The sequence below is a fragment of the Phlebotomus argentipes genome, unplaced genomic scaffold, assembly GCF_947086385.1.
Source record: "Phlebotomus argentipes unplaced genomic scaffold, Phlebotomus argentipes genome assembly scaffold_18, whole genome shotgun sequence".
Taxonomy (NCBI): Eukaryota; Metazoa; Arthropoda; class Insecta; order Diptera; family Psychodidae; genus Phlebotomus; species Phlebotomus argentipes.
This window is the reverse complement of record NW_026776177.1, coordinates 1,547,047-1,571,977: the sequence shown is the minus strand read 5'-3', so window position 1 is coordinate 1,571,977 and position 24,931 is coordinate 1,547,047. Positions and strand designations below refer to the sequence as shown.

The following is a 24,931-nucleotide window of genomic DNA, read 5'->3' as shown; positions in this document are numbered from 1 at the left end:
AAAGTGTCCACAAGTGTTGCTTAAGCATGTCTGTGTCAAAAGAAGCGATAAGTGTGCGCAGCACGCGTCTCACGAAGGAGATTTTAGGGCGAAATGAGGCGGCGTCCAAGGATGGCCTCAACCGAGAAAAGCTCCTCGACGCCTTTATTGTGCTCTTCGACGAGTGCAGCAGGGAAAAAGTGAAGCGATCTGATCGCAATGTGGCAGATTTTCTGACCAAATGTGAGTATGACGAGAGTGAGGGAGAGTTTGTGAATAAACTAAGAGGGCTGTTTTTTGCGCAATCCTTGCAGACAAACCAGTAGTCGAGCAGACAAAATTGCTTCGAGTGAGCATGGAGGATTTTTCCGTGAAGAGTCTCATCGGGAAGGGCTACTTTGGCGACGTTCATGTAAGGATAGACAGATGTGGGAGGGTGTGAGGAGGGAGATTAATGGCGTGGTGTTTTTGCAGTTGGTTGTGGAGAAGAGCACAAAGGATGTGTACGCAATGAAGCAGATCAGCAAGTCTGCCTTGACGGCGTCACAGGTGAAGGAGGAGCGAGATATCATGGCCATGAGGGCGTCAGAGTGGATCACGTCCCTTCAGTACGCCTTCCAGGACGCCAGGAATCTCTACTTGGTCATGGAATATCTTCCAGGCGGAGATCTGCTCAGTTTGATGATCCGCAATGGGGCATTTGACGAGGAGACGGCAAGATTCTATCTGGCGGAACTCACGCTGGGCCTCAATGCCCTGCATCAGATGGGTTACGTGCATCGGGACGTGAAGCCAGAGAACATCCTCGTGGATCGCTGTGGTCACCTGAAGCTGGCGGATTTTGGGAATGCGGCGCTGATCAATAAAGACGGAAACGTTATAAGCTTATCACCGGTCGGGACGCCAGATTACATCGCTCCGGAGCTGTTGAAAGCCCTCACGAGTGCCGGAAAGGGTCAGAAAACCATCCACGATGCATCCTGTGACTTCTGGTCGATGGGAATCATCGGATACGAGCTGGTGACTGAAGTCACGCCTTTTCATCACGACAGCGTCAATGAGACTTACGCTAAGATTCTCGCGCATTGCGAGAAATCATCATTCAGACCGAGATTGACTTATCCTGAACACTTGGAGACTAGCGAGCCCTTCAGGCATCTCATTGAGAATCTCCTGACAGGGCCGGAGAATCGCTTGACGCACGCCAGGATCCTCAAGCATCCGTTCTTCAGGGAGTTCATGTGGAGTGGCTTGCGACAGCGAGAGCCTCCGATCATACCGACGCTGAAGAGTGACGATGATGTGTCGAATTTCGAGGATGTGGACAGGAAGAGCAGGAGAAACACATACTTGACCAAGAGCACTTCGGCGGCGCCGAGGAATGGAGAGTTTTCCGGGGAGAATCTTCCATTTATCGGCTACTCATTCATCCATGAGGAGGCCTCGGCTGTGCCAGAAGAGCTCCAGCGTCCCACAGAGAAGCATCACGACGCCAAAGTGAAGGAAATGACGCGTCTGGGCAAGGCGCAGTGCGAAGAGATTCGTGTGCTGCAGAACAAACTGATCAGTGCTGAGAAGAGCATTGCTGAGAAGGGATCAGCGGAGAGGAATCTGAAGGAGGCACGAGCTGAGGTGGTGTCGCTGAAGGAGCAACTGCGGGAGAAGCTGAAGGAATTGGCATCGTGCAGGACTGAGGTGAAGACGCTGAAGAGTTCACTGAAGGTTGAGGAAGATCAGCGCATTAAGAATGAGACGACAATCACTGAGATCTTGCGGTCGAACAAGAAGAAGTGGGAAAAGATCAAAAACACTTCTGATCAAGCGTATGAGAAGCAAATTGCGGAAAAGGCAGCTCAAATAGCGCATTTGAATGAGAAATTGAGTAACAATGAGGTGGAATTGAGGGCGAAGAAGACCGAATGTTTCCAATTGTTGGACACAATTGAGAAGTACAGAGATGTGCAGAAGAAATCCAAGGAGCAACTGAGCAGCGATCGCGTGGAATCTGAGGGAAAGATGAGGAATCTGGAGGAAGTTTACGATAGTAAGATTCAGGAGTTGAAGAGGAGCTTGAATGAGGAGAAAAACGCCCATCGCGAGACGCAAAAGGCTCTCAAGGAGTTCAAGAAGGATCTGGAGAGTCATCAAGCTAAGCAGACGATCCTTCAGGATGCCAGAAGAGTGTCTGAACGCGTGTCAGTTGATCTGCGTGATCGCATGACGCAGGAGATTGAGGAGAATCGGAAGATGAGAGAGCAGAAAGTGACTCTGGAGAGACAATTGGAAGAATTGACGGTGAAGTTTGACGATCTGGAGAAGGAGAATCAGAATCTCCATGCAGAAATTGAAAAATACACAGCCGAGAGTCATCGTTCCTCCGTCAATCTCGATGACAACTTCCGCAGCTGCAAGAGCAGCTTCCAGGACATTCATCAGGCTGTTGAGGAGCAATGGAGAACGGATTTGGAGCGTGCTAATGAGCGTGTTGAGGCAGAAAAGAGGCGAGCGGATGGATTGGAGGCCATGACGCAGCGTCTGGAGGCAGTTATTGCTCGTCTGGAGTCCACAGATACTGGGAGAAGTGCTCCGAGAGCTAGTAGGATTGCGGCAGAGGTGGAGAAGGCGAAGAATGTGGCAGTTGCTGAGCAACAAGCACGCACGGCGATGTTGTCCATGTGGAAGCTCGAGAAGGACAATCAGGAGCTGAAGGGAGAGGCGAAGCTGCAGTCCAGACGTGCAGAGTTGATGGAGGAGAAGTGTAGGAAGCTTGGGGAGGAGAAATCCAGGCTGGAGTCGAAGTTGAGAAGTGACGAAGAGATGCTGGCCAGCAAGAGTAGAGAGATTGAGCGCATTCAGAAGGAGATTGATCATCTGCGGGCGTCAGTTGACAAGGAGACTCAGCATTGGCGCACTTCTGAGCGAGAGTTGATGGATCAGAAGATTCTCGTGGGGAAACATATGGCGAGAATACAGAAGTTGGAGGAGATTATTGAGGATGGCAAGAGGACACTTTGCACACTTCAGCAGGAGAATAAATCGCTGAATGTGGAGAATAAGAAAATCAATCAGGAGATTTGTCGTGAGCGCGAGGAAGCGCAGCGAAACAAGGACAAGCGTGGTGACATTCAGGCTGAATTGGAGAACTTCCAGATGCAGTATGGTTATCTGAAGGAGGCGTGCAACGTGATGGAAGTCCAACTCACGGAACTGGAGGCAATGGTGGATGCTGAGAGGAAGTTAAATGCTGGCCAGAAGATTTCCATGGATGAGTTGTTGGCGAAATTGCGTGCTAAGGAGGAGAATTCGCTGAAACTGAAGCAAATGATTCACACTCTGGAGACGGAGAAGCGCGCCGTGGAGGCAAAATTGCTGCAGAGTCAGAATGATCTGGTGGATGCGAGAGATCAGCTGGAGAAGGTGTCGTCGGAGTTTACAGCAGCGCAGACGCATCTCGTGGAGACAACGACTAATCTCATTGATGGTCAGGAGCAGTTGGAGTTGACCAAGAACGAAGTGGATAATTTGCAGGTGAGCTTAAAGACATTTGTCAGCAAATTAGTGAATGAAATTAAGTCATTTTTTCTTCTCTTCCTTTCCAGTTGGTCAGCAGAAGCTACATGGATGAGGTGCGCTCGCTGAAGGAGGAGAACACAAGGATCCTCACGGATTTGTTCATGGCCAAGGAGGAGATTAGTCGCCAGGCGCACGAACTCAGCGAGGCCTCAATGGAGATCTCAGAGCATAAGCATGAGATTGATCATCTGAACGGGCTTCTGTCTGAGCAGAAGAACTACTATGTTCAGCGGGACATAAAGTGTGAAGCAACTCTGGCTCAGCACAAGAAACTCATTGATTATCTGCAGGCAAAAGTGGAACAATTGCCGCAGAAGAAGAAGAATCTGCTGGAGAAGCTATTTGGTGGTTCGGATTCCCATCGAAAGGAGAATGTGACACCAAATGTGACGCTTCCGATGACCACGGGGAAGCTGAAGACAACGCAGGAGCAGTTGAAGAAGGCGAGGGATAGAAATAGTCAGTTGACAGAGAAATTGCTGAAGGCAAAGACGGAGATTCGGTCAATGAAAGGTGAGTTGAGATGTGAATTTGAGAGATTGATGTCTGCAAACTGGAATTTGTGTGTCCTTTTTCAGAGCCTTCGGCGCCTGTTTGGGAGGAACCGAAGCAAGCCAGTGATGTGGAGAGCGAGAAGGAGCAGAGAAAGGAGTTCCAGAAGCGTGAGGAGGAGACACTGTCGCGTCACTCGAGCGGGAAGCGCTCGTACAGGATGCATCATCTGGAGATGACGATGGAGGGCACGGATGAGCCTGGTGTGAATTGCATCGTGTGCCATGATCCGGTGATGACCAGCAACACCTTCTGGCGCTGTCGCGTGTGTCGCTGCACTGTGCACAGGAAGTGCAGAGGAAAAGTCACTTCGTCCTGCGACGGAGAGTCGATTTTGCCACCTCTGGAGGCGATTGATGAGGTGGATGCCAGACCCACTGAACGGGATGTCTACGAGACAACGACTGGAGACTCTTATCGCGGGGAGTTGTTGTTCAAGCCCACGGATTTGTCTCCTCCAGTTCTCGTGCATTGCATCTATGAGGTGAATGATGAGACAATTCTTCTGGGTTGTGAGACTGGACTTTATTCTCTGCATCTGCAAGAGAGTCAGCAGTTGATTCCCATCGAAGGACTGGATTGTGTGAATTATATCGCCATCACACCGACTCTGGCCAAGGTGATTCTCATCGGGAATGGCGGAGAGCATCTCTATCAGTGCGATTTGAGGCATCTCTTGGCGCGCGGACGTCGTTTGCCGGGATTGCAGCAGCCGCAGGCGGAGAAACTGGAAGTGTCTGTGCTCAATTTACCCTTTGCCAATCGTCAGAGCAACGAACGCTGGCACTTTGCGCGCATCCGCGGGGAGAATGAGCGTCTGGACGAGGCGATCGTGATCGCCGCGACGACTTCGCGCATTCTCATCATGCGTTTCGACACGGGCATTGGAAAGTTCAGACCCACGCGCACTTTGGACACGGCTACTCCCGTGACTGGCGTCCTGTTCACACGGCACACGGCCATCGTGAGCTCAGACAAGTTCTTCGAGATTGACCTGGACAGCCTGACGGCGGAGGAGTTTGTGGACTTGTCGGATGCCAGCCTCGCGTCCAGTCGCTCGTGGCAGCCCATGGCAGCCTTCCAGATCACTGAGGGTGAGTTTCTGCTGTGCTTCAGCGAGTACGGCGTGTTCACCGATGAGTACGGATGTCGCAGTCGTCCGGGAAACATCTCCTGGACATACACACCCACAGGATTCTCCTTCCGCAATGGCATCTTGTTCGTGACGCACTACAACATGATTCAGGTGATTCGCATTCGTCGCTGCTTGCCAAGAGATGCCTTCGACGTGGAGGACAGTGCTCAGGCGGAGATGACTGATGATCCGAGATCATTCATTGCATTGCCACGACCGAAGATCCTCAGCAGTGCCGGAAAGTTGGGAGTTTATGTGCTCGCGACGGAGAATGACACGGAGGAGCAGAAGATGGTTCTGGTGGATGGTGGAAAGGCTCTGGGGGAAGTTCTTACTGGCTCTCTCGACACTCTCACCACCATCAGCACGGCGTCCTCCTCGCCGCAGACTTCCTCTTCCGGATCGCTGAAGAGAGTGAAGAGTTTTGCTGTTTGAGAGTATTATTCGCTTGACAAAATTTTTGTACTTGCCCACATTATCTTATCACTTTGCTTCTTGAATTGTTAGTACTATCTATTTTATAATCTTGATAATAAATCTTGAAATTTCTGGTGGAAACTCGTTGAATTTTGGTTTATCTGCGATTCGCGTGCTGTCCACCAGAGGCTCTGTCGCATGACTTGTTGAATGTGAAGACCGACAAAAATGCAACAGGCTTTTCTGGGTCAAAATTCCATGTAATTCTTGTGATAATCAGTGTTTCTACCTGTCCAGGTACTGCACAGTGAGTGGACGAAGCATTTCACGTGTTAATGCTGGTTTTCTGACCAGACACAGCTGTGATTTTCGGTGTGAAAGTTGAGTGTGTTGTGTGGGTGGCTTTTGCTCTATGGCGTCGGCTGTGAAGGAGTCTCCTGGCCAGGAAAGTGAGGATATCACTCGCGGTGATGCAGCAGGAGATGCTGGGGAGTCACCAGGTGAGGAGACTGGTATGGAAATCATACATATTTGCATGCTAAACGGTATGGAGTTCGATCTAACCTCACAATTGGCTGTCAATGTTTCTCACCTGCTCTGTGTGTCCTCCCCATAATGCTTTCCGGGACATAAAAGGATGCCTATTGTTTTGCAGCGGATCAGAGGGAGCATAGAGGAAGCGATGAAGTGTATTTGGTGGAGGAGGCGACGCTCAATTTGATGCCTCAGCACATGAAAATCCTTTTGGAGCGTGTCCCAAGAGGCTTCCTGACACCGGAAAACCTCCTTGTGACTCTTCTCTATCTCCTCATGGCAGAGTGTGGCTTCTCGCATCACACAGACACTGCTCCGGCGGTCAGGGAGGCCTTTGGGGGCTTCTACAATTGCTCAAGGGCCCGGAAATTGGCCAACAGTGTGCCAATTGAGTGGCTGATACAGTCCGGAAGCTTTCAAGAGCGACGATTCCGCCTGCTGAACTACGATGAGGACTTCACGCTGATCACACAGAGAATAGCCGATTCACTCTGTGCCACGTTCACGCCGAGATTTCACTCGGGCTTCAGCATTTCTCTCTCCATCTCGCGCTACGTTCCAATGATAAATCAACAGAGTGTTCACAGGAGCTTCAGGAATCTCCAAGAATTGTCTCTGAAGGCGAAGAACAAGCTCATAATTCCGGCAAGGGATGTTTTCATGCAAAATCACGCCACTGTCGCCCCGTATCCATCACTCTTTAGCATGCCTCACATTGTCTTTGGGCAAATCTTCAAGCTTCTGCCCAGAAACGCACGGAGAAATCTCGCAGAGTCATGTCAGCGATTGGCCAGCATTCAGGCAGCATAATTCAAGATCTCTTTTAATTTTAATTTTCCTTTAGTTCATTAACTGGAAATACACAATTCTTGTGACTCTCTCATGACTTGGAGCCTATTTTCTCGTGCTCTCTTCCAGATTCCAGTGCGTTTTCGCTTGAGTGTGAGAAGAAGGATTCAGATGGAGGGGAAAAAGCGATGCAGATTGATGAAAGTGCGGAAAATGAAGAAGGTAAGTCCAAAATTTACTCCCCATTTTCACCCGTTCTCAACCCTTTTTGGCATTCTCACTTCTGAGCGCTTGAAACAAGGCGTGCGAAAGGATGTCTCAATAATAGCCTCTCACTTGACCCTCAAAACACTGTCGAGCGTGCAGGAGAAATGCCGCCCAAATTTCTCAATCCATTACATCTCGGGTGATTTTGAATAATTCTCGGTCACATGTGTGGCGCCGAGGCTGAGAGGATTTTAAGGAGGGCGTAAGACAGTCAAGGTCGTGCTCTGGCCACCCCTGAAATGCCATTGTCGACTCCACGACGAGGGTTGGGGCGTGCCAGTGATGCTCCAAAAGAGAGACACTTTAGCGCAAAAGACTTTTCTCGCAAAGTCCATTTGTTATCCTTAAATTGGTCTTTCGGAGGAGTTTTTTTTTGTTGTTGCTCAGGATCTCGAAGATGTGAAGGTTCTCTTGGAATACTGAACATTTTCCTAAAGGTCGCGTAAGAGTTTATTTCGAGAAATCGGAGAATTCACTCTGCTCGTGATTTTCTGGGTATTTCAAGAAGAATTCACAGATATTGCTAATAAACATAGTGTCTGTGATTGATTAGCGATATTTTCGTCTCAATTCGTAGACAAAATATACTTCCAAAGTCTATTTTCAGTACAGAAATTGTGAGAAAATATGTAGAAATACGACCGAAATAGCAATAAATTTACCAGGAAAGCTAATTAATACACATTCTTGGAAAAGCTCAGAGCTTTCACAGTATCGTCGAGTGACTTTCGATAGAATCTCAGCCCTTTGCAAGGTATTGTGCCGTAACAGAAGCCTTTCTCGTGTTGCAGCTGAAACTTTGCCGGTCCATGAGATTCGCCAGAAGCCCCAAAAATGTTCTCTCAATCTCTCTCCTCTCTCTCTTCGCTGTGTCCTTTGGCGAAAGTCTCTCATTTGGGGTATATTTTGGAACGAATTCCACACTGGCGCGACCTTATATCCTGCTTCGTTTCGCTACGCAGTTCAGTCTTGGCATTCTTCCTGTTCAGATCAAACCAGAGTTTGTGTTTGTGTTAAAGAAAAAAAAAATCCATGGATCGAGAGAATCTCGTGACAAAAATCCTCAGTGAAAGTGTGACTTAAGTACCTCCCTTGACGTGTGAAATTGTAAATTTCCTGTGATATAAAAGAGAAATTGGTGGAAAGATTTGCCATGAATGTTAAAGTATTGAAGGGAAAGAAGAAAAAAATGACGTGATAATCTTTTCATAAGAATTTCTTCTCGCATCTTTATGCTCTATAATATTTGCGATATGGTTGGAAGGATTCAGGAGGAATCGTGAGTTTGTGTGTTTGCAGGAGGAATTGGCAGGGAAGGAAGGGACGCGTAATGGAGTAAATGTTGAGGAAAAGGAATCTTTTGCAGAATCCATGCTTCTCTTAATATGTTTCATGTTTTCTCTCTCGCGTTCGCTGTGAAACATGTACCAAGAGAAGAAGTATAAAGTGGCATTCTGGTGGACATGGGAATGAAGTTTTATAATATTCTAAGCGGATTACGTAATCCGCCCCATCATCATCATCATTTCAGGAGAAAGATTGTGGTTTGTGTGGTGTTTTCTGGCTGGTATTTTCACTCTTCTCACCAATGTTTCTTATTCTCTTATTCCTCTTTTTTCTCTCTTTCTGTTGCCTGATTTATGGGAGGGTTTTTCGAATGGCAGCTAAAGGAGAGGAAGGAAAAAATCTTAAATTGCTGCTCTGAATCTTAAAGCAGGAGCCCAAGATATTGTGTCCTTCAATACACAATGTATAAAATGCTGAAGGGTAGGATTTCCCGCTTTAAATCGAAAGATTTACTGCCACGCTGAATTCCACTGTGAGCATGTCATTAGGTTTTTAATTCCCTAATTTATTTCCATTCTCCCAACGCTTAATCTAACCCGCGCAACTTTGAGTCTGATTGCTGAGCCAAGTGGGTATTGGCGGTAAATCCGGTTAAAGTGTGAAACTCTCGTGAAATCTCAAGGGTGCAGAATCACAAGGATTAAAATGTGAATGATGACAGTGGGACGTTAAAGCTCAGATGAAGCATTCCAAAAAAAGGGAATTTAGATTCTATTTCTTTTCAATAATTGAATTTTCCAACGTGGGATTTTCCGTAATAAGAATAAATCGACACTTTCCTATCTAGATTGGCAAACTCATGGCTTTTTTTTGGGTAAATTCTTTAAGAAATTGTGCACATGTAAGCATGATTAAAGTCGTTTTTTATATCTTTTATCTCGACTGGCTGCAAGTCTCAGCTGAATGGCGAGGGAGGTCCTTCTAAAGTGGGTCAACCGAGTGCAGTATAAATGAAGTTGAGACAGTAGCGTCGTTTTTAATACATTGAGAATCTCCAAAGTTCAGAAAGCTCTGCAAAACATCACATTATGTCTTGATATTGTTGCGGGGAAAACTAAAAAGTTTTTTAAGGAGTTCTTGATTTTTTTTCTCCTAAATTCATAAATCGACTGCAAAGCATCACTATTGCACTGTGTTGCTGACAAACAATAAATGGTGCAACTTTCAGAGGGATTCTTTTCAGTGGAAAACACCCTGAGAAGAAAGGAAGGGAAAATGGGAATGCAGCTGATTCGATATTTTATTTTATTACACCGCATTTCATTGAAGACGTGAGTAAGAAATGTAAATTGCCTCTGGATGTCTTGCAACCATATCTATGATGGCCCAACATGTTGAGCCTCGCCTGAAGGATTCGATGTGTGTCATTGGAATAAATTAAATTGTTTTGTGGTGTGTTAAGTAATTCAATTTAATTCATTCAATTCCTCGCCACATAATAGGATCCAAGGAGAACATGTTGTATTTCATGGTGTTGAATTTATATCGTGTGCTTCTGTGTGAAGGCAATTTATCTATTAAGGATTTGCGGAGGGAATTTCTTTTTGATGTGATGCGTGTGGTGCAGATAAAGTGATATACTTTGTAAGTGAAAGGAAAAACAACCCTTACTCCTTGTCTGGCAAAAAAATGTTATTCAGTGAGGAGAAGAAGCAAGTGTGATTTGAATGACGGAGGAATACTGTGAGGAGGAGAAGACGATTGAGCGTCTGGGGCGGAGACATCGCAGGAGAAGGAGCAAATTTGCAATCAAAGTGGATCCTTCTGGTCCATGGGGAGCTCCTTTGGCACTTTCGGCACCTCCATCGCGCTGCAGGAGTCCTATGTTGAGCCACAGTCACAGTGATGGACAATTTGTGCTGTATCGCAAAGGTAAATCACTTTTTCGCCTCCTTCTACAGCACGCTGACTGACGAAAGCTTTTCCATTCACCCCCGCCAGGGTGGCCTCTATTTATTCAATTAATGGGCGGCGGGTGGTATTTTTTTTATCGATTCACCCCGTGATTTCCGCAACATTTGCCCATCATATTAAACGGTAATACGCGCGCGGTCAAAGGAGCAATTGAGAGGAGAGGAATTTCTCTCTTCTTGGGCGCTGTTTCTACCCAGTCACTCTCCGTTTCTCATTTGCCATTAATTTTCATTGCTCGCTGGGAAGTTTTTGGATAAAGAATACTTTTGCCTCCTCCGTGGACAGAAGGAGAATCTTTGGCACGCGCGCAATATTGAATAAATTTTCAAGGCGAGCGCGGGGTTTTTCGCAGAAGGATGTTGAGAATATCTTTCCGCTGGAGGTCACCACAGAGGGTGGTTTATTCACGAGAGAATATCTCTTTTCGGGGATGTGTTCATTTTTTAATACGTCGAGGTCAGACGCCAGTTTGGCGTCAAAGTTTAGGAATATTCATCGCTTCATCATACACAGCTTTTATGGCTGCATGCAAACACAAATCCTGATGGTGAACGAATTGTTTCCGAAGAATGCAATAATGCCTTGAGTTGATGGAAAACAAACAATAAATTGATTAATATTTCTCTGATGCCTAATGAGATTGGGCATTGCTGGGTGAGTTTATTGTGTTGTTTGTCTTTTCAGGGGTCACATGAAAGGGTTTCCACGCAGACATTGATTGCTCATTAAATTTCATCCCATCTCGTCGTTAATTGTGTTTACGTCCTTTTTAGAGGAATTCCACTGCGCTGTTCCTCTGCAAGTGTTTTCTCAGTTTAATTATCCCTTTGGCAAGACATTCCGAGGATTAGATGTAAAATGGTTCAAATTTCCACACCATTGAAAATATTTCTTCTTAAAGTGCTTACTTGAGACACTACCCAATAAATTCACGTAGAATTATGTTAAAACATTCTCAGGCTTTAATTTTATATCATTTTAGCGTCGTTCCAACTTTACTTTCATAACATACATATTAAATAAACTGTGAAAAATATGAATTCGTAAAAAAGTGTTCCAATATTACGATTTATAAAATTTACGAAAGTGGTGATTTTATCTTCTACAAGCCCTGAAACGACAAGAAAGAAGAATGTAAAATAGGATTTTTCTGGCCATTTGTGTACATTTAGTTTAGTTAGTTTAGTTAGTTTAGTTTATTTCAATTATTATCTGCCCCACCCCCCATGCGTCCATCGCCGTCTTAGCGTTGCTTACCATCCTCAAGGGCAAAACGATGGAAAAGCCCTATCACTGGATGTATATTGGAGTCCCAAAGGGACATTACAAGGAGGGATTTTTGTACAGGAGGGCACGATAATAAGAATTTAGAGTGTGGTACTAGCTTACTAGGAAGCTGTTTGACCAACACTGTTTGCAATAAGGAATAAATTTAAAGTAGAAGACGGCAGTACAAACAAATTTCAATGCACCAGATTGAGGTTATGTGTTTCCGAGCGTCCAGCGATTTAGAAGTACTTTTGGTTTCTGTTTCTTCTTTGCGAGTTCTAAAACGCGACTGTGATGAAATGTCACAACAAAGACAGTTTTCCGGACATTCTGGCTAGCAGAATCCTTCAAAAATCCCATCAGAAACACGTCTAATGTCTGGGATAGTCGCGGATGAAGATGTCTTGTCACTGAGATTCGTATTAAATAAACCCAAACCTTGCCTTGCAACGCGTTTTCGTTCGTATTTTATTAATACGTTAAACGTAAAGTTGCAACACCAAATTGGTAGCTTTTATGAACTGAAATACGAAATCCATAATGTTGCAACAACGCTTTTATTTCACAAATTCTGTAAGTTACAGTAAAAATTTGTTGTGTTATGAAGAGTTTCTACACAATAGAGTTTTATAGTTGTGATCTATGAACTTGTAAATACAAGCTTTTATCTACGTAAAGAATGAAAATCTATGTATTTCTTTATGATGTTAGTAAAATTGGGATATTATTAACAATTTCTCATAGATTTACATAAGTTGACCTTTGCTCTCCAGCCTTTTATATCTCTGCTTTGTCTAAAGGAATACATCAAATTGAACGTAGTGAAGCGCACTCGGGTCTTTATGGTGTCTTTATGAGACAAGTTGAGGGACTGTTGCCAACCCTTTTGATAAATAGTTGATTCGATAACCCTCAATAGATCCCGAACTCAGAGGTGAAATTGTTTATGTGATTGCCGACTCTATCCTGGCTGCCCTTCTTTGTGGGCTTTCATACAATTTTAATTGAAAAGTTCAGCACTATGGAAGTCAGTAATTGACAGTGTGTGTTTAGTCAATATCTTATCAGGAGTCAGCAGTGAAATTATGTGTGAGAGAAGTGAATGATTAAGTGTGTTCGATGGGGAATTGGTGAGATAAGATAAGGGCGGATGAATATGTTCTAAGGTGTGAGAGAATTTCAGCCAATAAATGCTATCGTGATAGACTTTAGCATTCAGTGGACGAAGTGAATTCAGTGAAGACAAGTTGCTGAAATTAGATTTCTTCCATTTTTTCTTGCTCTGTTTCGCTCTCTTTTTGCTAACACAAAAAATCCTTCAGAAGAAGAAGAAGTGTGAGACAGAGGATAAAAGCTGCCTGAATCGTGTTGAACTTGAAAGTTTGGTTGTGTTAACTAATAGGGGAATCTCTCGAGGGTGTGTTCTTCCCGTGTCACAGCTATGTTTAGCTCCTTCCGTCGAAACTCCCCGCTGAGATTGTCATCGAAGAGAGGCAGTAAAGGTAAAGATTTGGCTGCAAAAACACTGCTTGAAAGTGACGTCATGAGGCATTTTTAATATTCCTCTGTGTCACACAGAGGATGGCAATTTATTTCTGTCATTGATATACCTCTATTAATATCCAGAGCGCCTTTTTGAAGGTGTGGGCAAAAGGCAAAAAGCCCAAGAGGAGGAAGAGGAGAGGGAGATTGTACAAACATACATCACGTGAGAACTAAATGGGATATGCTTTTGAGTCCTTTTTTTCATACAAATTGAACCGGAAATTTAAACATTTATTGTGTATTTTATGATGCTTCCTCTCCCCCCCTCAAAAGCTCGGAAGTTTTGGGAGGCAAGAAAAGATATAATCGACTTACATACTTCCCACGTTATCCTTTTTTTTCTCCTCTTCTCCAATATGTAGGCCGCCTTTTCGGGGCGTCTCTCAGATACTGTTTGAACATTACATGCGTCTGATAAATTCCAGCCATTTTTTGCCTCCTGTCCTCTAAATATATCTCCGAACGGTGCGTATATACACAAGGCTATGTCAACTAATATCTTGCAGAAGTGAACACGGTAAGGTTTGGCTTTGGAGGCTTTTTCCGCGTGAGCAATGTTTTATCAAGCGCCAATTTGCATATAGCGACAAATTTGGTGGCATGATTGTATTGAAATGAAACAAACCGTCATGTCAGAACAATTCTCAGTCTGATCCACATTGAGTCTGCAAATATTTCTCACTGGAGTATAAAAAATGAAGTCCAATTAGAAGAAGTTGTTGTAATAAAGAGAGAGAGAAATGTAGTTTTTGCCCAGCGTCACGTTTCTTTACAAAAAGCTACCAGATAAGCAATATTGAGTTAAAAGGATAACAGGCACTGAGCTATTATGTGGACTAAATGAAGATATATAAAGCAGAAAAGGGACAGAATTAAGGGAAGACGAATTTCACCGTGTATCTCTGTGCACAGGAAAATGGACGTAACTTTCCCATTGTTGAGCAATTTAATATTCCTTTGTGATTCTTTCTCTGGGTGAATTTATTTACTCGAGAGTTGATGTCAAGGAGAGAGGGAGACTTTTGCTGGTGAATAGGACACAAACAGGGAGATTGGAGAAAAGACATACTACATATATATGTAATTTCTTGAGTTTTTCTGGCGGAAAAAGTGTGGGAAAAAGAGGCAAAAATGTATAACTTTGTGATTCTTTCGGGGGAAATGAACAGTGAGTAAATTGAAGTGGACACTTGGGACTTTTACTACCTTGCAAAGCATTTTTCGCCCCTTTCGTGTGACCCCTTCCGTCCTCCCCTGGCCCCGGATGGGGAAGATTTTCCGGGTGTGAAGCGTGGAAAAAGTGAAGAAGTCGTGGAGAGAGTGTTGATCTTATTGATGTGGAGTAACAGTGGGTGATTTGTGAGGGCACGATGGAGTGAAATCGCATGGGATTTATTAATTTTTCCCTCTCCACACCCTGTCGAGCTTTGGGGGTGTGGGGAGTGATGGAAAGTTTGCCCGGAATTGAGGAGATGTGTGTTGGGGGTGGTAAACGAGCCCTAAATTGATTCTGTCGAGAGGCAATCTTAAAGTGTCGAATACATGTGATAACTTGCTCCTTTTTCATGCTCCTCAAGAGGGCAAAATACTCCTCAACTTCGTGCTTCAGCATTGGTGGTTGAAAAAAAGGGGAAAGAAACTGGTGGCAAAGAGTGTATATTGTCACCTCATTCAAACAATGTACATTAGAATAGGTGTGAGGATGCTTTTAGTTTCTATCGGGGCACAATGGGTGAAGGATTTTCTTCGGATGAAAAGTTCATAGCGTATAGTTTTCTCGATCGATATCCTCTCGCATAATTCTCTTTGGCATTTTCCATGCTCTTTTCTCTCTTCTCATTTCCACATCTCTATTATATGTATAGTAAAGCAAGATTTTCCATGCGAACGTGCTCGATGGAGTTCACATTTTCCTCCCCAAAATGAGTGTTCACTCTCTCTTTGTCTGTGAATGCTGTTTGTATTTAATGTTGATGACGATATTATGCTTCGCAGTGACTGTTTCGAGAGGTACGAATTGGCCTGGAGGCACTTTGTTTTGATGTGAAATTCATATAACCAAGTAATATCACAGGACGAAAGGAAATTCGTACATATGAGAATACAACGTCCGGAAAACTAAATTCAAATGTCTCTGTAGCAGAAAATGAGGAAATCTAAAATCTACATCACAGAATTCAAGGATCTTTCAGTTCCGGAGGGATGTTGAACGTGCCAAAGTGGCTGAAATTGTGGATGTCTATGAATTTTGTGTGGACAAAAATTAGATAAGCACAGTTCATATATAATTTATTTCTCCGGTGATATAATGAAAGTCTGGAGAGGATTTTACCAGCATTTTCCCGAATTATGCACTGAAATAATTTCCAGTGGGTTTTCGATTGCTGTGAAATGGGAAAATCAAATTAATTATTGTGTCTAATTAGGCAATCAATCACGGTAGAGAGTCAATTCAACTGAAGTGATACGATAACTGAGTAAATTTGTAAACATTTCTATCTGCCAATTAAAATATTCACACTGATTATAGATTATTTTACCTTGATGGAAAATCAATGTTTTGACATACACACATGAGTTGTTAAAGTTTGATTAAAATTTGTATAATATGTGTGGAAAATTTGAATGCAATCTCTTCTTTCGTATCTAGTCTTAAATAAATGTTTGTCATTAGACTAATTTTCTCACAATTCCTGTACGTAAATCGAATTTGCATAAGCAGAATCTGTCCCAGTTTCAGGTTCCTTCGGCAAAATTTATTATTCTCATTTAGGGGGCTTGAGAACAATTACGTGAATTGTTCTGTGTTAAAGTGGAAATTATGCAGTTTTGCAAATGATGAAAAGAATGGAAAGTTTCCCGATGTGTGGAGAAGTAAATGGGCAAGTTTAGAACGTGGACAAATTAGAGACGATGGAGTCTCATATTGTTTGCTCAGTGCTTCATTTAAACAGTTCATGCATATGAAATTAATTCATGTTGAGAGGATTTGTAATTTGTGTTGTGTTCCGGATCGGGTTTATGGTGGCAAACAGAGGGGCCGCAGTTTAATGGTTGGCGAGGGTGTGAGATTGTACATGTGGGTGTGTGCCAAAAGCACTTCTGAATGCGTCCGAAAAAGCTTTATGTCGCTTGTGAGTGGCAACATTGAAAAATTCCCTCATAAAGACACGCGGGGTTATGTTCTATTATATTTTTATCCACCCATCAGATGAAATTGCATCCAATTGTGTTGGTGACAGGGTGTTTTTTTTTTTGCCCCTCCGCTAGGAATTTCTAGGAGTAATTTCGGAGCTATCGTATATTTTAGCATGTGAAAGCAGAGCGCATAAGCTCATGAAATTGAATTAAATGCTATTCTCTTGCGCTGCAATTGTTGACTTTCAAAATCATCCCAGTATTTATGCGGAAGCTAATGTGGATTTTGGGGTGTTGGAAAAGGCGGAAAAGTCTATAAACTATATAGAATGTGAATTTGTGTGTGTGTCGGCATTTATTGCAGCTGTGATTTGACGATATTGGCTCTTGATATGTTTCTCGGAAACATCAAAACTTCGATTATTGGTTTTAGGGGCAATTAAAAGTTTATGCTTGTACACCTGCAAAGAGAGGTGAGACATTTCTGCTGGGAAATATCAATTCGGTTATTTATAATTAATTTTATACCGCTGGGAGATCAACTGTATGAAATTTAATTATTGACTGTCACTCTCTTCAGCATATTCGCATGTGTGTTTCTGTGTGATGTTTAATCTGAGCTCATTTCGGTGTACATTATGTATCTTTGGTGTTGCGCCATACATAGTCTTAGTCCTCACATAATTTGCACTAATAAGCGTAGCTGAATTCTCCCCTGTTGATGCTTTTATTTATTATATGGATATGAGGGTCCCTGTGTCGTAACTCTGAATTAGTTGGAGGAATTTTCGTATCTCTCGAGGATTCTTTGTTCTTTTCCAACACTCCTGTAAAGTTTTCTCTCCTGTTAGTCCTTTTTTTTGCGTGTGACGCAGTTCCGTTGTGATAATATTTTGGGAACAATTGTAGGAAAATTAGAGCATTTTCCAAGTCAAATTCCTGTTGGCTGTGATAACTTTAAAGCGCACTTAATTCATTTTGGGACACTTAAAGTGCTGTCGAAAGTGGGTGAAGTTCTTCTCACCCTCTAGCATTTTATGTTCACCTGAATAACATGCTATAAGAAGTTGCCATTTTACAAGAAAGACAATGTTTTATGCTAATTTGATTCACACATACAAATGAGAATGTTTCCAGAGAGAGCGAAAACTTCCCTTCATCCATCTCACAAGATTCCCAGTGTGTTGAGAAAGTGGGGAAGAGAACGCGAGACAGAGGCTATTTTAGGGTTCATTTTCACACGGGGAAAAGACACATATAAATTTCCAGGCGCTCACAAGAGTCCTTTGGAAGTTAAGATAAATATAGAGAAAAGGAACAAGTGAGAAATGTTTATTGAAATACTTTGACTAATTAGTCTCAGTTTATTTTTAGTCCTTGTGTTTTTGTTCTCTGTGAATTTTCAGTTTAGTTTTGAGACGCATCTTAAACAAGAGAATTTTCACCTCATGACTTTCCATCGCTTTGTGCAAAGTATTTTCACAGAATAGAGAAGAGAAAATGGGTGTGTGTATTTTGTATTATGGTTGATAGATGTGAAAATGAAGTTTTCATGTTAACCCTCGGCAATGTTAAGCATATGCTGAACTTAATGAAAATTCCCTGGATAGCATTATGTAGAGCGGCAAGAGTGAAGAAAACAATTTCTCGCTCTGAGTCATCCTTAGAAATTGAGATAAAAGACAAGAGACTCCTGAAATTGAGAGAAAGTAAAGGCTTTATAGTTGCTGTATTGTTCTTTCATTTCTCTCAGTGTCTTATCTCTTGGACGTTGAGAAAAAGTTTCCTGTTTAAATGAATTTGTTTCGGTAATGATATGAGCGATCGCAATAGTTGAAATAGCTGAGAATGAACTCTTGAAGTGTGTTGAAATTGCTGTGCATTCTCTTCGTGATGCACTTTCTTGTGCAGAACAGCGAGTGTAGCTCAATATCCTAAGTAAATGACATAAGACGGTCGTTATAATACTATGTAATGGCAAACTAAGGAGGAATTCTCCTTTGGAAATTCATATTAGGAAGAATATGAGCAAAGTAAGTATATTTTCTGTGAGCTTTGCAATTTTTATCCCACATTATTATGAAGTTTTTCTTCTCCTTATCGTGGATAAGAAAGAATAAATCCATTTTAAATTAGAATTCATTATGAATTTCACATGTTAAGTGCAGAAAGAAAATCTTCTACTATTTCACAATTAACATGATTTGCTTGTGATTTTGGCTTAAGTGCAAATTCGACCAAATCTCGTCCTAATTTTCTCACCATCATCGGCATGTAGAGCACTGGAATACTTCTCACCCTCACGCACGGCACACATATTTGTTGAGAATATCGAAATATTACCATCGTCTAGAACATAATATCCTGTGTACATGTTTTATATGTATATATTTATCTGCTGTGTTTCCTCTTTCCGATACATGAAACATCAAATATGATATGCGAATGGATTTTTGGGCGAATACGAAGCGTGGTGGTTATGTGAGAGCTTTGACGAGAAGAATGGGTGCTGAATTCATTATTTCGCATGCCCTTCTCATTCGATACTCTCACTTTGCGCACTTGAACATCCCTCTCTTCATGGGAATTTTATTTGAAATCGATATACAAATAATTTCTTTCATCTTAGTCTCATCTGCCATCAAATAAGCCTGTGGAATGAGAGAAGACAAACTCATGTTTTTCCAATAAAATGAACAAACCAATGAGCAAGCAAGCAAAGTGGATGAGATATCTTACAATCCTGCCTCTTCTTCAGACATTTCGAGGGTGGATTTTAGAATAAGATTACATGTGATAGCGTAAAGAGGTGAAACAGTACAATTATTCTGTATTATTTACTATTTTTGTACACTATATTGATAAATATTCAAATAGGAAAGACACGAAATTTATTGCTTCAATCACCACTAAGGATACTCATGATATTAATAGTCTGGAGAAGAGACTTTCTTCATAAGTTGTCTCGTTGTTTATGTTTGTGCGGGGGAAAGAGATGTGAAGTAAATCTCTTTCTTCGTATATATTTTGTTGTTTCTGTCAATCATTCATGTGATCATCCTTCAAACGTTGAACTCATCATCAAGTGTGGTTCTAGCTCTTTCCATCTCAAATCATTTCTCGTCTCTGCTTTGTGTGTATTTCGGAACAATCTTAAGATGTGGAAGAGTGAGAATGGGAAGAAGAATTGCTGAGAATCACGTCTCAGTTTTCACTTTGTCCTTGGTTGAAATCAAATTAATATTTAATGAAATAATCTTATTATCATTACTCATACAGAAAGTGTGATTTTCGTCTCTTTTTTGTCACTCATTGGCTGGTTCAATTTTTGTGAAATGTAGTCATTCTGTTAGCCATCTGGATAGCAATTCTTCTCTATGAAATCCATTGGGAGAAATTGATTTCTCTCGATATGTTTTATTGCACAACCTCTGCAGTTGACTGTAGCGGAAGAGCGACACTGTAATTGATTGACTCTCTCTGAGTATTGTGAGATATTGATTTTCCACCAATATCCCTTTAGTTTCTTTCAGGAATACAGTCTCAATATGGCTTCATGCTGGTCTCGACAATATCTGGATGAGTTCTCATTGTGATTTCAGAGATATTGTGGTATAATTCACTAATAATTAATCTCTATAACCTTCAGTTTTATTTGAAATTCGCATAATTCAGTAGATTTGGGACAGACGTTTGAGAAATACATGAAGAATATGAGAATATAGTGCGGTAAAATGCATAATCAATGTGTGTCATAAGGAATTCATGCCACTCGAGCACTACGCGAATGCCTCAGAACATCGCTGTTTACCCACTGTAATCTTCACTGCCCTTTCCACCCACGCTGTGGAAGGCAGATTTAATAATATTGGATGTCGAAGAGGTGAAAAAGTAATCTGGGATGGAAATTGTTGGCGATGAAGTGGCTGATATATCATGCAAATAGTAGAGAGAGAGAAAAAGAGAGAGATATTGGCGATTTATGGTGCTACCTGTATGAAGTGTGAAAATTGATAAGTGAGATTTATTCACACTTGTGATCATCCTCATCAATCAAATATACAGTTGATGTTCGATGTGGAGAGAGAGAGTGAAAGTGAAGAGATTTCAATACTTCACGGTTTCCACGAATAGCCGCAAATTCTTGAAAGTACAAACTGCGGTTGTGATGAAAATGATACCGCGTCACGTGCTTAAATTTGTAATGTGAATAAATTATTCGCAATCTGTGAATTCTGGGTAGAATTTGAGAAGCATGAAAGTCTTCTGACTCTCCTGTGTGTGTCTATTCAAGTAGTCTCTTCAGCCAGAGTCAAAGTGTGTTACTTTTAAAGAGTATGAATGGGATGATGAGCATCTCATACATGAGATACCGGATGGAGCTTTTGTTTGTCGTGCTTTTTGGTAGTAATACCAAACTGAGATTGCGCAGTGCGATGGAGTTAGTGAAGAGAAAAATAACCGGTAAACACATGGAGCAATGTTTCTCTTTGCCCTCTTCAGCCATTGAAAATTTATAGAACATCAGAGTGGAAGAGAGCGAGAGAGAGAGAGACAAGTAATGCCATGAGAGATATGCTATCCAAAGCGCTGAGAGAAATTATGGCGTGCACGAGTGTTGGTGTGTGTTTGGGATCTTTTTATGGCAAACTTATGGTTTGTATTTTTCTCTCTCATTCTCTCGCGCGCGCTTCCATGGCGAACAGGCGGGTTTTGGCGCAGTGTGAGTGTTTTTAAGCATGCACGGCGAGTGTGTGCGTGTGTGTGAGTGGGAAGAGAGAAAGAGAGGGAGAGTATTGTGGAATGTGTGTATAGCTTGAGTTTTACGATGAGAAGAGAGGACAATTTAGTCGTTTATAGCACTTCTTTGTGGTGAGATGGCAGCAGCAAAGTCTCGTCCTTCGTGAGAAAGTGTTGTATAGTAATTTTTCTATATATTCTCCTATCGTTACAACCTGTGGTGAATATTTTGTGTTGTGCGGAGAAGACTAATTTTTTTTCTACAAGAAACCACCGCCAAATTTACATACAACTTCCCTATGGATTAGCTTAAGAGGAGGAGGAGGAGAGAGAGAGAGAAAGAGAGAGAGTGATGCGCTCCTGTGAAAACTGTTCAGTGTCTCTTCATGGCTGAATTCCTTCAATTATGTGCCACAAATGTATATCATATCGATGCAATTCTTGAGTGTAAAATTAGATCGTTTGTGCCGACCATTTTATGAGAGAGACAGAAGAGTGGCGAGATAGTGTGCAAGTGAGAGACAATATTCGTGTTTTCCCTCAACAAAACTCACACCACTGTCCATTTCTTGGGTGTGTTGCGTTGATTCGGTTTTTTTTTTCTTCTTCTCTTCTTCTCGTGTGCATTTACTACGGCAATTTAGAGGCAATGTCAAATATTTTCGAGAAATAGGTAAAGTCTCAAGAGTGAGGAGACAAAATGTGTGAAGAAAATGTGTGTTTTTCCATTACAATCCAAACAGTGCGGAGAAGATCTTCTCTTCAGTGGAATGAAATTCCACACACAATATTTTGGCCAGATTTATTTTTATCCCATTCATTTTCGACGCATATCGGAATTTGCATATTTTTTCCACACACACACAACAAACACTCAATCCATAGTAAAGTATTGTCAGCATAGTCATCAATAATAAAATGCGCTGAAAGAAGTGCAATTCACTTTGGGGCGAAATATAATAATTTCAAAGTTCGACGAGAGAGAGAGAGAAAAATATGGTTATTGCGCTGTTTTGCGTGGCTTTCGGTGCAAAATTCTTCATGCTTGACATATGTTTGAGTTGATGGTGAACCACCAACTATATAGCGCAATTTTTTTTACATATAAAATTAACATACGAATACCAAAGTGATGAGTGTTTTGTGTGTGACGCCTGGTCTTACATGAGAAAAAAAAGACGAGCACGTAGAATTAGAGGGAGTCTTTTTTATCATGTCTCCGCAGAGATAAATTACGGAATTTCCTGTAGAGAGAAATTCTACCTAGACGAGATGGGAGTGATTTTTCACAGAGCTTTTCAATGTGAAGCTACAATTGGATTTGGGTGGAAATTTTGTAAAGCATGTGCGCTTTGATTCATATTCTCTTCTATTTCATCTTAATTGGACGTGCAAGTTGTAAATCTAACGATATTCCTAAGCACTTTCACATTTTATCCAGTTTCCAATAATATTATTAGCCAATGTCTGGTTCTCTGTTGTCTGCGACATCACACATAAGTTGCATATATGCACGATGTTGTGAGTGGAAGAGGAACGGCGATAGGGTGAAAAGTCAGACAGGGGAAGTTGAGACCAGACAATCCTATAAAGTTGTACATTAAACTATACGTGAGTGTGTTTGAGGAGGGTTCCCGTGGGCCTGGCAGGTGGCAGGTGTGCTTGAGCCCCTCAAAAAACAAGATATGAGGAGTGTTGTTTGGGTTGTGAACAAAGAAATGGACTCGGCGTCACACCGAATTGCTTCATGTAATTCAGAGCTCTATATTTTCATTTAATTTTCAAGTGAGGAAGCACAACGAATTTATGTAATTGATGATTAACATGATGGCAAATAGAGGAATGTGCCAATAGTAATTTCAAATAGCAATAAATGTAGGTCCGAGAAGTGCGTCTTAGTCACAGACCAGGTGATTGGAATCATGTGAGAAATCACATAAGAGCCTGAACTTGATCAACGACGACAATAGGCATTCGCTTTGGAGGTCAACTCGAGGCACTGATTAGTAATTTATGAGTCAGGAATGTCAAATTTTACGCATTCTAGTCAATTTATTCACAGATTAATGGGCAATTAGATACTGAGGCTGTGGAGTTATTGGTGCCCTTATCTATTGATTCTTTTTTCGGGAAGGAATTTCACGTGGCTGATGTTTGGAATTTTTAATGAAAAAATTCTTTCGGCTGGTTTAGAAAATCAGAAATTCAACATAAAAATTGTTCTCATCCAACAACTTTCAATTATTCATGAAGATATGTATGTATAGTGATGAAATTATAGAGGGAAAGAATTTTGTTATCGAAAACACAGTTGTGGAATATTTGGGCTTCATGAAGCGCTACCCAAAACCAGTCAATTAAGAGGCTCTTTTTTCCGTATTAATATGTAGAGAAAGAATGCTTTGAGTGTGCAAAAAAATAAATAATTTATTGGCTGAACGCCAATAAACGTCGTAAATGGATAATTTTCGGGTGGAAATTCCGTTGGTAATCACCCGTGAGTCAGTTATTCTGGCTACACATTGAGGCGGGTGGGCAAATAAATCTGGCCAAAAATAGGTTTTGCAACACTGGAGGATGGAAAAAGGCACAAACACTGGGCGTTTTGGACTTCTATATATTGGCAAAATTAATAATATGGAAATGCTATTTCAGAGTATTTTGTAGAGATTGCAGTGAGAGAGAGCCAAAGTGGGGTATTTTGAGTGCCAATAATAGTGATTCCCAAAATGAAATGTGCATATTTTGATACAAACAAGCAATTTCTGGGAGATTGTTTTGGCCACAATGGCCCATCGTTGAGGATTGTGCGAAGGAGTGCGTGTGTGCTGTATTGATTATCAATTTTTTTGTGTGTGTTCAATTAGAGGAAAGTGCGCGGCGATAGTGAAGAATTTGGGATTTGCGAAGAAAGTGCGTTAAATTCAGCGTGAGACGATCATGTCGATGCGGAGCCAAATGGTTCCGCAGCAGCCATCGCCAAATGTGGGTGGCAGTGGTCCATGTATTGGCGGTGGCAACAATAGTGGTGCCAATAATATTGTTGTGATGCAAAAATCCGTGGCAATTGTCACGCCACAGCGCAGCAATTCGCTCGATTATTTGAACTTCGAGGAGAAGCGCCAATTGATCGCGTCGTCACTTTCGCTGTCGGATATTTTGCATTGCGGACCCGCGGCGGCGGCAGCGGCGGCCAAAGAGGTGGCAGCGAACACGGTTATAGGTACGACCACATAACTTATGTGCACATCTTTTGCAAGAATTCCTCCTCATGTGTCTGTGTGTTTGTGTTTCTCGTTGCAAAATTGACGAGATTTCGCTATAATGGTTGTGGAAAGAATGTAATATCGAGCCTTTGGAGAATTTTCCGCTTAGGAAAATTCACTGGATAGTGTTGAAATAATGTAGGAGAAAGCATATTTGTTACGTGAGTGCAAAATGTATTGATTTTTAATCAATCTGCAAATATTGTTTGATTTTTTTCACCCTTCAATGGGTGTCAAAAGATAGGAATTTGTCTAAAAAAAAATACACCAAATAGAGGCTGTTTTCATAGCTGTGCATTTATTTGCAAATCACTATAATTCCTCCTCTTACGACAAAGTGTTTATAATAATGATTCCAAGAAAATTATTTGCGCACAGAGAGAGAGAGAATCTTTCTGTTGAATCACTGTAATTTACTCCGGTTTTTGGGATGGGCAATGTTTTATTGAATTTATACAACAACAGG

General features: G+C 41.9%; 2 protein-coding genes across 7 annotated transcripts in view; both read left to right on the top strand.

Annotated features, from left to right (window-relative positions):
• Positions 1-26: 26 nt before the first annotated feature.
• Positions 27-5,785, top strand: LOC132260774 (citron rho-interacting kinase). Its single transcript, XM_059759096.1, has 5 exons — positions 27-222; positions 294-391; positions 454-3,507; positions 3,579-4,065; positions 4,131-5,785. The coding sequence occupies exons 1-5, from the start codon at positions 27-29 to the stop codon at positions 5,672-5,674; spliced, it is 5,379 nt and encodes a 1,792-aa protein (XP_059615079.1). The 3' UTR covers positions 5,675-5,785.
• A 70-nt stretch (positions 5,786-5,855) lies between these two features.
• The window catches only part of LOC132261028 (phosphatase and actin regulator 2), a 72,894-nt gene continuing 53,818 nt past the window's right edge, over positions 5,856-24,931 (top strand). For 4 of the 6 annotated variants that reach the window (XM_059759526.1, XM_059759524.1, XM_059759523.1 and 1 more), the window contains exons 1-2: positions 21,159-21,872; positions 23,855-24,422. In XM_059759526.1, coding sequence (XP_059615509.1) covers positions 24,140-24,422 — 283 coding nt within the window. In that variant the 5' untranslated portion in view covers positions 21,159-21,872; positions 23,855-24,139. Of the gene's footprint in view, positions 6,169-7,108; positions 7,202-21,158; positions 21,873-23,854; positions 24,423-24,931 lie in introns of those variants that run through there. The other 2 variants (XM_059759527.1, XM_059759525.1) reach the window with 2 other exon arrangements.